Below are 13418 nucleotides of genomic sequence, written 5' to 3'. Positions count from 1 at the left end.
GCCGAAGTATTGGCAGTGGGCCACCACACATCGGCCTACCCATAAGGTTTTACAGCAGTTGGTGAGAAGCTGTAGTATGCAAAAGAACATGTCCGGTTGGCCCATTGGACACGCGAAGGTGTCTTGGAGGACCACGGTAAAGATCCCACCTCGACGAGAACAAATATTTACGCTGCCAGTTGTGGCTGGACCACAACTGAATGGACTGGAGGTCTTAATTGAGCCCGCTCACCAAGAGGAAACGCAGACTTGCCCACTGGTAGCCCGGGCCCTTGCTATTGTGAAGGATGGATGTGTGCCCGTACTCTGTCTCAATGTTGAAGACTGCGAGTTAATCGTTCATGGGAATACCTTGCTGGCCAAAGTTTATGTGTCCGAAGGGGACATCCTTCGACCAAAGGGCTTCACGCTACAGCAGGATAGGAGATCAGCCTGGACCTACACTGTAATGGTCCACCAAAGGGAGACTCCAACAGCGGAGTGGAGCGGTCGAGTGATCATGGCCCAGATGGGGGTGGACTGCAAGACCCTGACTCCAGGATAACAGAAGTTGCTGGAAGATACCCTTTGGGAATTTCAGGAGGCACTCTCAAGACATGATGTGGACTTTGGGTGTGCTTCCGCCATCGAGCACGAAATCCCCACCGGTGATGCTGCACCAATCGGGGAACGTTACCGGTAAATCCCGCCTAAAATGTACCAGTGTGGATTATTGGAAGCTGAATTCCCAGACCGTCCGGGATGCCTACCCCCTTCCATGAATTGAGGAGTCATTAACCGCCCTGAGTCATGCAAAGTTCTTCTTGACTCTTGACCTGGCCAGTGGGTATTGGCAGGTACTGGTGGCCAAGAGGGACAAAGCAAAGATGGCCTTCATCCTACCTATGGGACTCTGAGTTCAACCGGATGCCATTCTGCCTTTCCAATGCCCATGCATTCCAAAAATGCCATGCATTCCATTTTTTACTGCAGTTTGCAAAACAGTTCTGGAGCATTTTGGTTTTGCTGTTTCTTTTGCAGCACCAGCCAAGAATATTGTATCCTAAAGTCTCAGCACCAGAAGTGTCACTTGTCATAGTGCACCTTTCCATAAAAGCTGAGCATGAATACAGTTAGTGAAATAATCTGCATAAACTGTGGAATCTTATTAGTGTCAGAAAAGTTTCAATATCTTAAATGGGTGGCTCAAGTCTTAGACTTGTTTCACACTAACGTTATGATTAGTGTTGGGCGAATCAAAGCATTCGAAATGGAATTCAATCTGAAGTTTAGGAAAAATTTGATTTGCAACGAATCTGAATTTCCTCACACTTCGCGGTAACGAAGCATTTTTTTCTAAAATATTGGATAGGGAGAGGGTAGGGACAGTGTAGGGTAATCGTGGGAAAGAGTTTTTGCACACTGTAGGGAGAGCATAGGGAGACTGCAGGGACTGTAATGTGAAGCTGAAGGGATCCATAGGAGACAGCGCAGTTTTCATCAATCCTTCTGTAGGGCACAGAGCTATCTAATTGAATAGTGTTGCCCTTGTTTAATATATAAGCAAATCTATTAGGCCTTGATTCTCAAATTGGGGTGAATAAGCTGTCTAGTTCTACAGTTATTTGGGTGTCCACCTTGTTTAATAGATAAGCAATTGTATTACGCCTTAATTGTGGCAATTAAACTGTGTAATTCTACTGTTATTGAGGTGTCACCTACCTGTCACAGTAACTTCAGTTTCATTACCAGAAAGGGCTAGCTATGCATGTTGCTTAAATGCACAGTGATATAAACCAAGATACACTCTCCCTGCAGGCCGGGATATATCTGATTTAATGCACTTCATGACAAAGTGAATTTCTTGAAAAATTTGGCGAAACGTCTGAATCGAATTTTTGAAAACTTCTCTCATCTCTAGTTACGAGTTCTCTCAGGCTGAGCTCTCTGGATCTGGCATTGCTGGATGTTAATGCAATGCCCCATTGCCTCCCCCATTGACTATAATGAGGTCAGACAGGAAGCCGGCCTCTACCTGGCAAATATGCCAGGATCCGGACGGACAAAACTGTTTTTTTTGTGCAGCCGAATCCTAGCCTGTTTGCCGGGTAGTGGCCGGCTCTCCGTCGTACTGCATTATAGTCAATAGGGCCAGTGGACATTGCGGTAACATCCGAAAATGCAGGACCAAGAGAACTCCGGCAGGCTGTTCCAGCAGAGAACTCATAACTAGAGATGAGCGAATTTCATGTTATGAAATTCGTTCACGCTTCGTTTGGTGGTAAAAGCAGAATTGCATTATGGATTTCGTTACCACTGACCATAACACAATTCTATGATGGAATGCATAACGGAATGACTTTAGAGGCATTCCGTTATTCATTCCGTCATAATAGAAGTCTATGGGCTGCAAAACGGATCCATCCCGTTTTCGTTATGCAGGGGACGGATCTGTTTTGCATCATAGTATGCATGCCTCTAAACCATTCCGTTATGCATTCCGTCATAGAATGGTAACGGAATCCATAACGCAATTCTGCTTTTACCACTAACCGAAGCGTGAACGAATTTCAAAATATGAAATTCACTCATCTCTACTCATAACGCTAGTGTAAAACTAGTCTTACGGGCAACTTACTTGAATTCCTGATTTGGGACTAACTTTCGGTCTGATGCAGACTCTATTTATTAATAGATTTTCTTCAGTACACTTTGTCCCAGGATTGTCCAATGTACTCCATGAAGCAATCATCAGCACGTCATCCGGTGTGAAAGATGCCATTACTTACAGTGCAAAATCACAGCATAATGAGTTTTTATGAAATACAATTTGTTGCTGTTGCAGATCAAAGTAAATTATATAGTCAAACGTTGTTATGTAATGTTCATGTCAGAAGGATATGTCAGGAAAAGGTTCTTTCAGTTTATCATGAAAAAAGACCATTTTTTTTCAGTGAATTCAATGGGAAATATTTAGAACTGTAATATACCGACTGTCCCTAACTTACCAAGCTTCAGAAAATGGGACAGTTTGAGCCGCACTTTGATTCAGTCCAATTCACTCATACTTACCAACATTTGCATGATCAAAAGCTGGAAATTTAACCCCTGGTCCCAAGAGTGACCACCAATTCCCGCCCCACCGGAGAGGGAATTGGTGGTGGGGAACAAATTGCCATTTTTGGGGTGAAAAAACACTACATCTTTTGTGGTCTGGTTTTCTGGGGTTGCATTGACAAAATCAGGACTTTAGGCTGTATGAACACTGTATGAACACTTTTACAATTGGAAGGAACATTTAGTGCACACAAAATATGTGAAAATAGTTTTGTGATATCTTATTTCTATACTGAGATATGATCAGTTGAAGTTACAGACCCAGAGCCCGAAGAGGGATTCCAGTAATGGCCTGTCCTAGATGCACAGTTGTTATGGAGTCTTAAAGCGGACCCGTCACCTCTCCTAACGTGTATTTTTTTAGGGTACTTTCAAAGCGTTTTTCTTTTCCGGCATAGAGTTCCGTCACAGGGGCTCTATACCGGAAAAGAACTGATCAGGTATATTCCCATGCATTCTGAATGGAGAGCATGGAGTCTTCAGTTCAGTCGTTTTGACTGATCAGGCAAAAGATAAAACCGTAGCATGCTACGGTTTTATCTCCGTCCCAAAAAACTGAAGACTTGCTTGAATGCCGGATCCGGCATTTTTTCCCATAGGAATGTATTAGTGCCGGATCCGGCATTCAAAATACAGGAATGCCGGATCCGTCCTTCCGGTCTGTGCATGCACAGACCGAAAAAAAGGTGAAAAAAATAAATGCCGGATCCGTTTTGCCGGATGACACCGGAAAGACGGATCCGGCATTTCAATGCATTTTTCTGACTGATCAGGCATTTTAAAGACTGATCAGGATCCTGATCAGTCTTACTAATGCCATCAGTTGGCATACGTTTTGCCGGATCCGGAAGGCAGTTCCGGCGACGGAACTGCTTGCCAGATCACTCTGCCGCAAGTGTGAAAGTAGCCTTAGTAACTACTTGCATTCTCCATGTAATAACAATTCTGGAGCATCAGTGTCTATATTATTCCTGCTTGAAGATTATGCATAAAGGTCCAACTGTGTAATACTAGTGGGAAGGAGGAAGTGTCCCTGCACAGCCTGACATTATCCAATCCAGTGCTGCCAGCCTCAGAGTGTGTACAGACACCCCCCAACTGGTACCTTTAGTCTAGGGCTATATGGCAACACGGCTGGATTTCTTGCGACTGTTGCGGTGATTCCATTAATTAATATGGTATCACTGTTACTCAGCAATCCTGGCCAGGACAGCTGTCGTGTGACCAGTGTAGCCCTAGCCTTAAAGGGGTTATCCAACTCCTATAATGACCCCCCAATGCCCAGGCACCTCATATAGGTGGCTAGGTCATTGGGGGGGTCATTATAGGAGCTAGGGAGGCTCATCCCCGTCGCTGCCTAGGGGAGATACAGCGGCGGCTGTGCAAAGATCAGGAGAGACTCGGTTCCCGGGGAGCAGGGGGAGAATAGCTCAATTGTTGCTTTAGCAAATGATTTTGGAAATTTTCTTGAAAATTTGAAAAATTGCTTCTAAAATTCTTAGTCTTCTAACATCGTAAAAAAAAATAAGATGATATTTTCAAAATGATGCCAACATAAAGTAGTCATATGGGGAATTATGACTGACATGGGCGTAGCTATAGGGGGTGCAGAGGTAGCAGTCGCTACCGGGCCCAGGAGCCTGAGGGGGCCCAAAGACCCTTGTGCTGCATTAGAAGACACACAACGCACTGAGGGAAGGGGGGCCCAAGCTGAACTCTTGCACCAGGGCCCATGAGCCGTTAGCTACGCCCCTGATGACTGATAACTATTTTATGAGGCATTGCTATCTGTCTTAACTGTAGAGAAATGTAAATTTAGAAAAATGTAGATTTTTTCCAAATTGTTGGTAAAATTGGGATTTTTATTATGAAAAAAGGATGAAATATATTGACTTCAAATTTACCACCGTCATGAAGTACAATCTCATAATGGTTTGGATAAGTAAAAGCATTCAAAAGTTATTGCCACATAAAGTGAAACATGTCTGATTTGCAAAAAATGGCCTGGGCAGGAAGTTGAAAATTGGCCCGGGGTAGAAGGGGTTAAAGTGCAGCAATGTGTACTTCTCAATGGTTTATTATGTGTACATATATGGGGGGAGGGGGTGGCAAAGATGTACTTGACCTCATGACAACATTGCACATTAGCAGAAATCAGGCTTACTTCAACAAGATTATAAAAATAGTTTTCACAATTTAATACATTTATTCTCTTCTCCTTTAAAGGGACTGCCCGATTTATTAAAAAATTTCCCCAAAGCCAGCAACCATCAAAAATACATATATGTATACTCAGACCTTGTGCTACCGTTTTTATCCACCCCGATGGGCATGGTGCTGGAAGCTGCGGGATGAGATATTGAGTTTACATTATTTTATTATTTTATAAAAATTGCTGGGAAACATAAAAAAAAAGTTAAACAACCCGTTTTACCATTGACTTATTTCGGAAGAGCCAAGATTAATCCTTTTCTAGCACTGGAAGTCCACTCCACTATTAGGGCTGTTTCACACGAGCGGATGCCGTGCGTGGCATCCGCTCCGTGAATGACAGCCAAGACCCGATGTAGACTGCAGAGGCACGGAGCATTAACATGACTGATAATGCTCCGTGCCTCTCTGTGATCTCTTTACTACGAAATCACGGTGACAACTGTAATTTCGTAGTAAAGAGATCACCGAGAGGCACGGAGCATTATCAGTCATGTTAATGCTCCGTGCCTCTGCAGTCTGCATCGGTCTTGGCACTCTTTCACGGAGCGGATGCCACGCACAGCATCAGCTCGTGTGAAACAGCCCTTAGTGTGCACATGCTTATAAAAATGAATGGGTGCAATTATATTTCTGGAGCCTGAAGGAACAAAGGGGGTCATTTGACCAAATATACGCCACTTGTTGGCGTATATTAGCGCAGATTTTGTTGCAAAGGTGATTTGCAGCAAAATCTGCGACTTCTTCCCCTTCCACGTCACCAGTTCTTAAAAAGGGAGCGTGGTGTGAGCGGGGAAGAGGGTGGACCGGCAGGCCAGTCTCATTTATAATTTTCTACGCCAGTATTTGGTGTAGAAAATTATCTAAATCTACGCCAGCAAGGCTTAGTAGTAAAACAAAATAATGATTCAAATTTGGTATCGCCGTAATCGTATTGACCTGCAGAATAAGGACATCAAGGCATTTTTTGTGTACAGTAGATGCCGTAATATCAAAACCCCCAAAAACCTTGAATTCTTTTTTTTTTTTCTTCTTAATTTTACCACTCAAAGAATTTTATTTCCCGTTTTCCAATGCAATACATGGTAAATTATGGTGCTATTAAAAAATGCATGTCCTGCAAAAAAATAATCCCTCATATGGCTATGCTAATGGGAAATGTAAAAAGTTATGGCTCTCAGAATGTGGTGAGGAAAAAATGAAAATGCAAAGCCAAAGTGGGCTTTGTCTTTAAGGTGTTAAACAGGATGGATGAGATTCTGCCGGACATCGTAACTCAGTCCCAATCACATGAGTGGTGCTGGAGCTGGAAAAAAAGGAGACCAATATATAAAATTGTGTTCAGTTAATTGTAGTTTAACAAACCAAAAATATTTTCATACAGACTTAGTGCACGGTATTTACTGCTTTTCAGGCTTCTGTATTTTCATTTTTTGTTCCTTTCGCACATAGATTTCCGACACTTGCACAGATGATTCTTCTGCACCTGAACAGAGCAGTAATGAGGAAAATGTGGAGGAGCCAGGAACCACAGATGCGGAAGAAGATCAAAACAATGTGGAGTCAACAGAGTCCGCCACCAGTCCGCTATTACCTCCCGAAAACACATGCTCTGGCATTGGTAGGACTCGACGACTTTCAGATTTCCGTGCATGGTTTACTGAAAATTTTCGTCATTTTTCAGAATCTGAAGAAGGTAAATAATGTGAACTATAGACGTTATATATTTGTGTGTTTATATAAATAAGGAATCTAATATCTGCATCTGCGTCTTTCCATTATCGCACCACTCGAACCTGTGTCTTTACCTAAGCCACTTTTGCAATGCTTGGCACCGGCTTTACTCGCCTCTATTCGGTTTTGTACCAGGTAGTTTATTTTCCACTGTGGACGTTGTACCCTATCAATGTAGTGATGATTCCATTGGATCATTCACTAGTCAGCACTGTAGTCACATGACTTTCATACTGTACCTCGGATGTAGTACCAACCACCAGGGACTGCAACTTTGACCTAGTTGAAAAATTGAAAAACTGGGTAGAGTTGAGCTGGATACATAGAGTGGAAAATACATCCTAACACTTCAAGAAATTATTTTCTAAATCATTATGAAAGAGATTTTCCAGAAGTTGAATAATGATGGCCTTTCCTTAGGATAGGTTATCAATATCTGAGGGGTTCCGACACCCAACACTGCCACTGATCAGCTGCCAAGCACAGCGGCATTCATTGTACAGCGGCTGTGCTTGGTATTCCAGCCCAGGCCCATTCACTTGAACAGAACTAAGGTGCATATAAGTCCATAGGACTGATGAAGTCACTGACCAAGAAAGAGGCTGCAGCACTCACCGAGCTCTACGGCCTCTTCGAACAGCTGATCTTGGGGATGCCAAGAATCGAACCCCCACTGATCACATATTGATGACCCATCCTGAAAATGAGGAGGACGTCTTCAAAGTACAAGTCCCAGACAATGCTTCTTTTGGTAAATCCAGCATCATAGCATGACTGAGTACACAATCTGAAATGTGTGAGCTGTACGTACTGTCCTCCATGTGGTGTATGCTGTGAATTATAATTTTTCTATATGCTTCTTCCAGTGCTGTGCTCGGGTCCTCTCTACTGCTGTTTGTTTACCTGGCTGCAGCAGTGACATCCCTTGTACCACTGAGGCCAGTGATTGGCTGCACAGTGACGTGTGCACGGAATGTCTTTGGTTATTTCACAGGGGCTGCTCAAGTTTTTATTTAACTTGGACCTTTACAACTTTGCTGTTAGTTCTTCACACAAAGTCTAATAGGTTATTTGATTAAAAATAGTTTGGCGCTGTTAGTTGAGGGGCCCGTTTTTGTGTCAGAATTGGCTGGTTGTGTTTATGAGCTACGGAGATTTATCAAGACTGGTGCAAAAGGTTCAGAACTCCATAGGAAAATGAAAAGTGAAATCTGATGGGTTGCTATGGGCAACTAAGCCAGTTTTCCTTTGCACCAGTTTTCATAAATCTCCCCCTAAGTTTCGACCATGATCATTTATGGCAATAATCGGAAGTGACCATGTGATTATTGCAGTTTATCTGGCGTGCTTGACATAGGAAAGTGCTACATTGAGCCAAGTGAAGCATTGCATCTGTCCTATTTATGCTTTACCTTGCTACACTACTATGTGATCTCTGTCTGTAATCATTGAAGAGGACCTTTCCTGGGTCCAGACATTATAAACTAAGTGTCAGGATACATAGGGCATAGTGCAGGGATCTAACTGCAATTACAATTTTTTCTAGGCGCCGCTCCGTTCGCCTGCTGTGGCCCCTGTTGTACACAATCTGAAATGCCGCTGTGAGCCCTGTTGTATTCTCCCGCCTGGTATGCTAATTTTAGCATCGGAGCAAAGAGGAGGAGACTGAGTCTTTCTCTGTGGGCGTTCCTTCTCCTCGGCTGTAGTGCTGTCCAATCGCAGCGCAGAGCGTCACAGCCAGAGAGAAGGCTGCCAGGCTGTGACGCTCTCTGCTGCGATTGGACAGCGCTACAGCCGGGGAGAAGGAGACGCCCACAGAGAAAGACTCAGTCTCCTCCTCTTTGCTCCGATGCTAAAATTAGCATACCAGGCGGGAGAATACAACAGGGGCCACAGCGGGCGAACGGAGCATCTGCCATAAAAAATAGTAATTGCAGTTAGATCCCTGCACTATTCCTTATGTATTCTGACACTTAGTTTATAATGTCTGGACCCATGAAAGGTCCTCTTTAACATCTAGAAATCACACAGCCGGAACTTGTGCCTATTTACCTGTATACATTTTATAGACTGTTTTCTTGTTAGAGTGCTTCCAATAGATGGAGACAGCTATAGCCCTTATGTTTGCAGTTATATGCACTGTACATTTGCTTATATTTGTATTTTACATTAAATGCAGTACTAGGTCAATACATCTGGACAGCACTACAGCCGAGGAGAAGGAACGCCCACAGAGAAAGACTCAGTCTCCTCCTCTTTGCTCCGATGCTAAAATTAGCATACCAGGCGGGAGAATACAACAGGGCTCACAGCGGCATTTCAGATTGTGTACAACAGGGGCCACAGCAGGCGAACGGAGCGGCGCCTAGAAAAAATTGTAATTGCAGTTAGATCCCTGCACTATGCCCTATGTATCCTGACACTTAGTAATTATTTACTAGGAGTAATTATTTCAGAAGACTTAAAGGTGGGAAGACAATGTAATAAAGCAGCACGAAATGCAAGCAGAATGCTTGGATGTATAGGGAGAGGTATAAGCAGTAGAAAGAGTGAAGTGCTTATGCCGCTGTACAGAACACTGGTGAGACCTCACTTGGAGTATTGTGCGCAGTACTGGAGGCCATATCTCCAGAAGGATATAGATACTCTAGAGAGAGTTCAGAGAAGAGCTACTAAACTGGTCCATGGATTGCAGGATAAAACTTACCAGGAAAGGTTAAAAGACCTTAATATGTATAGCTTGGAAGAAAGAAGAGACCGAGGGGATATGATAGAAACTTTTAAATACATAAAGGGAATCAACTCAGTAAAGGAGGAGAGCATATTTAAAAGAAGAAAAACTACCACAAGAGGACACAGTTTTAAATTAGAGGGGCAAAGGTTTAAAAGTAATATAAGGAAGTATTACTTTACTGAGAGGGTAGTGGATGCATGGAATAGCCTTCCTGCAGAAGTGGTAGCTGCAAATACAGTGAAGGAGTTTAAGCATGCATGGGATAGGCATAAGGCCATCCTTCATATAAGATAGGGCCGGGGCTATTCATAGGATTCAGATATATTGGGCAGACTAGATGGGCCAAATGGTTCTTATCTGCCGACACATTCTATGTTTCTATGTTTCTATCTTCTAGGCTACTTTCACACTTGCGGCAGAGTGATCCGGCATGCAGTTCCATCGCCAGAACTGCCTGCCGGATCTGGCAAAACATATACCAATTAATGGCATTTGTAAGACTGATCAGGATCCTGATCAGTCAGAAAAATGCCTGATCAGTCAGAAAAATGCATTGCAATAGCGGATCCGTCTTTCCGGTGTCAACCAGAAAAACAGATCCGGCATTTATTTATTTTTACCTTTTTTTTTCGGTCTGCGCTTCAGGCAAGTGTTCAGTTTTTTTGGCCGGAGATAAAGCCGTAGCATGCTGCGGTTTTATCTCTGTCCTGATCAGTCAAAAAGACTGAACTGATGCATCCTGGACGGATTGCTCTCCATTCAGAATGCATGGGCATAAAAGTGATCAGTTATTTTCCGGTATTGAGCCCCTAGGACGGAACGCTATGCCGGAAAAGAAAATTGCTAGTGTGAAAGTGCCCTTAGAAGACATACTTGCATAATGCCAGATAACAATAATTATCATCTATGTGTTATTACTATTTGTTTTGTAATAACTGCTTTGGTCTAGCATTTGCTTTGCAATCCTTCCCTGAATATTCCTGAATTGAGTTCTTTATTTTATTTGCTATCTAGCTATAGTTTTATGATCATGACTGCCTCCTAGTGGCGAAAATGTCCTTTTTTTCTTTAGTATCTGAAGATTATGTTCCAGAGTATTTGACAGGGCGGTCTCTCTCCTGTGTTCTGGGAATCTTCTCTAACATAATCTGTGGACCTGCTGCTTATGTTCATGGCCATATAGTCAGAGTATAAGTTTGCGTCCAGCAGAGTAGTGAAAGGTCAGCACGGCATGAACTGTGTGCTTGTATAGTATGTGCTGATTAGTTTTAGTATTCATGCATACCTCCACATATATTTTCACAGAAAGACAGCGGCCCAGAGTTAGGCCCCTTCCACACAAGCGGTTATTCCGCGCAGGTGCAATGCGTGATGCGAATGCATTGCGCCCGCACGGAATCCGGACCCATTCATTTCAATGGGTCTGTGTACATGAGCGTTGGTTTTCACGCATCACTGGTTTTCACGTTTTGTGAAAATCGCAGCATGTTCTATATTCTGCATTTTTTACATAACCCTGGTCCCATAGAGGTGAATGGGGCTACGTGAAAATCGCATCCTCAAGCAAGTGCGGATGCGATGCGTTTTTCACGGATGGTTGCTAAGAGATGTTGTTTATATACCTTCAGTTTTTTATCACGCGCGTGCAAAACGTATTAAATCGCATTGCACCTGTGCAGAAAAAACTGAACAACTGAACGTAGTCGCAGACAAAACTGACTGAACTTGCTTGCAAAATCGCGCATTTTTCACTGAACGCATCTACAATGCATCCAGACCGAATCCGCTCACGCTCGTCTGCAAGGGACCTTACTAATGTGTCGGCACCTTTTTGCACCACTTTTTTTTGACAGGCCCTAGGTGCAATCTTGGTGTAATGTAGTGCAACTAGGATTTCTACACTTTTTTACAACTTGCTCAAAAAGAGGTTTCACAGAAACTGGGTGGGGTCTAAGATTCACCATTTTGCGCCAAAAATGGGCCACAATTCTAGTGTAAAATTCGTACTCAAAGTAATCCAACCCAATAATTGGTATTGAGTTAGGCCCCTTTCACACGGGCGAGATTTCCGCGCGGGTGCAATGCGTGAGGTTAACGCATTGCACCCGCACTGAATCCGGACCCATTCATTTCTATGGGGCTGTGCACATGAGCGGTGATTTTCACGCATTACTTGTGCGTTGCGTGAAAATCGCAGCATGCTCCTTTTTGTGCGTTTTTCACGTAACGCAGGCCCCATAGAAATGAATGTGGTTGCGTAAAAATCGCAAGCATCCGCAAGCAAGTGCAGATGCAGTGCGATTTTGACGCACAGTTGCTAGGTGACGATCGGGATGGAGACCCGATCATTATTATTTTCCCTTATAACATGGTTATAAGAGAAAATAATAGCATTCTGAATACAGAATGCATAGTACAATAGGTCTGGAGGGGTTAAAAAATAACCACCCAAACAAAATGGCACCTGAACCCCTGTCAGGGACACTGACAGGCCCAATAAGCATACTTAGCTGTATATATGTATGCACAGGTCTTCTATTGTGTAATAAAAACATATAAGTCTAACCCCTTATGAATACTGTAAAATGATGTTTTATAACCTGCTAGAATTGCTCGTCTTTCTGCCCAAGGGGCGGCGTTTCAGCTTTACTTCTGCCCAGGCAGCCTCTCCCCAACCGCCGTTCTGAAGCGCCGCCCAGCTCATCAATATTCGCTGGGCGGCTTCTGCGCTGCCTGGCGCAGGCGCATAACGCAGAGGCTGAAGCGGCCTCAAAGCAGAGGGGACGCAGGCGCGATGTGATCCCGGCCAGTGAGGGTGCTGGGCGCATGCGCCGGACCTCGGAACGTCGGGGACAGCAGAAGGCGCCCAGCGAAGTGAATATTGATGAGCTGGGCGGCGCTTTAGAACGGCGGTTGGGGGCAGGCTGCCTGGGCAGAAGTAAAGCTGAAACGCCGCCCCTTGGGCAGAAAGACGAGCAATTCTAGCAGGTTATAAAACATCATTTTACAGTCTTCATAATGTGGACAGAGGTTAGACTTGTATGTTTTTATTACACAATAGAAGACCTGTGCATGCATATATACAGCTAATTATGCTTATTCAGCCTGTCAGTGTCCCTTTAAGACCTGGTTGGTGCCTCTATACTGCGTCCGCTTATCCTGCCTACCAGAGAGAATCCCCACAGTAGTCAGACCTGCTAAAATGGGAAGTTGCACGTATTGTGTCAAAATATGCACATCATTAATTGCAGATTAGCGCAATCGCGAATATATTGGAGCACTCTATCTGCCTATAAAGCTATTGTAATGTTCTGCCAACCATTTTCTCCAGTCTCAGGAAACTTCTAGCAGCTTGGAAAAAGTAACAAAAGTGACCCATGCCTGTATTGCACGCGCATTACGCAAATATTACATTGCCGATTTTCGCAATCAAGAAAATAATGGTGAATTCTCGAATTTATGACGAATAGTCGCCCAAAAGTTCTCAAAATATCGTGAATTTGAATATTGCCCCTGCCGCTCATCACCATTTAGCACTAGTGTGCAACTAGCCTTACTAGCTTTCAGTTCCTGTGGAGAAGAAAAGTCCTATGCAGGACCCATGGGAGTCCCATAGTATATGTAGGTACTGCTACTGCCTTTG

General features: G+C 43.7%; 1 protein-coding gene across 2 annotated transcripts in view; it reads left to right on the top strand.

Annotated features, from left to right (window-relative positions):
• ARHGEF25 (Rho guanine nucleotide exchange factor 25) overlaps positions 1 to 13418 on the top strand; it is a 314827-nt gene that overhangs the window by 81701 nt on the left and 219708 nt on the right. For both annotated transcript variants that reach the window (XM_044286783.1, XM_044286782.1), the window contains exon 2: positions 6760 to 7003. In XM_044286783.1, coding sequence (XP_044142718.1) covers positions 6760 to 7003 — 244 coding nt within the window. The remainder of the gene's footprint in view (positions 1 to 6759; positions 7004 to 13418) is intronic.

This window comes from Bufo gargarizans, chromosome 3 (assembly GCF_014858855.1).
Source record: "Bufo gargarizans isolate SCDJY-AF-19 chromosome 3, ASM1485885v1, whole genome shotgun sequence".
NCBI classification, from domain to species: domain Eukaryota; kingdom Metazoa; phylum Chordata; class Amphibia; order Anura; family Bufonidae; genus Bufo; species Bufo gargarizans.
This window is presented reverse-complemented; position numbering and strand designations above follow the sequence as displayed.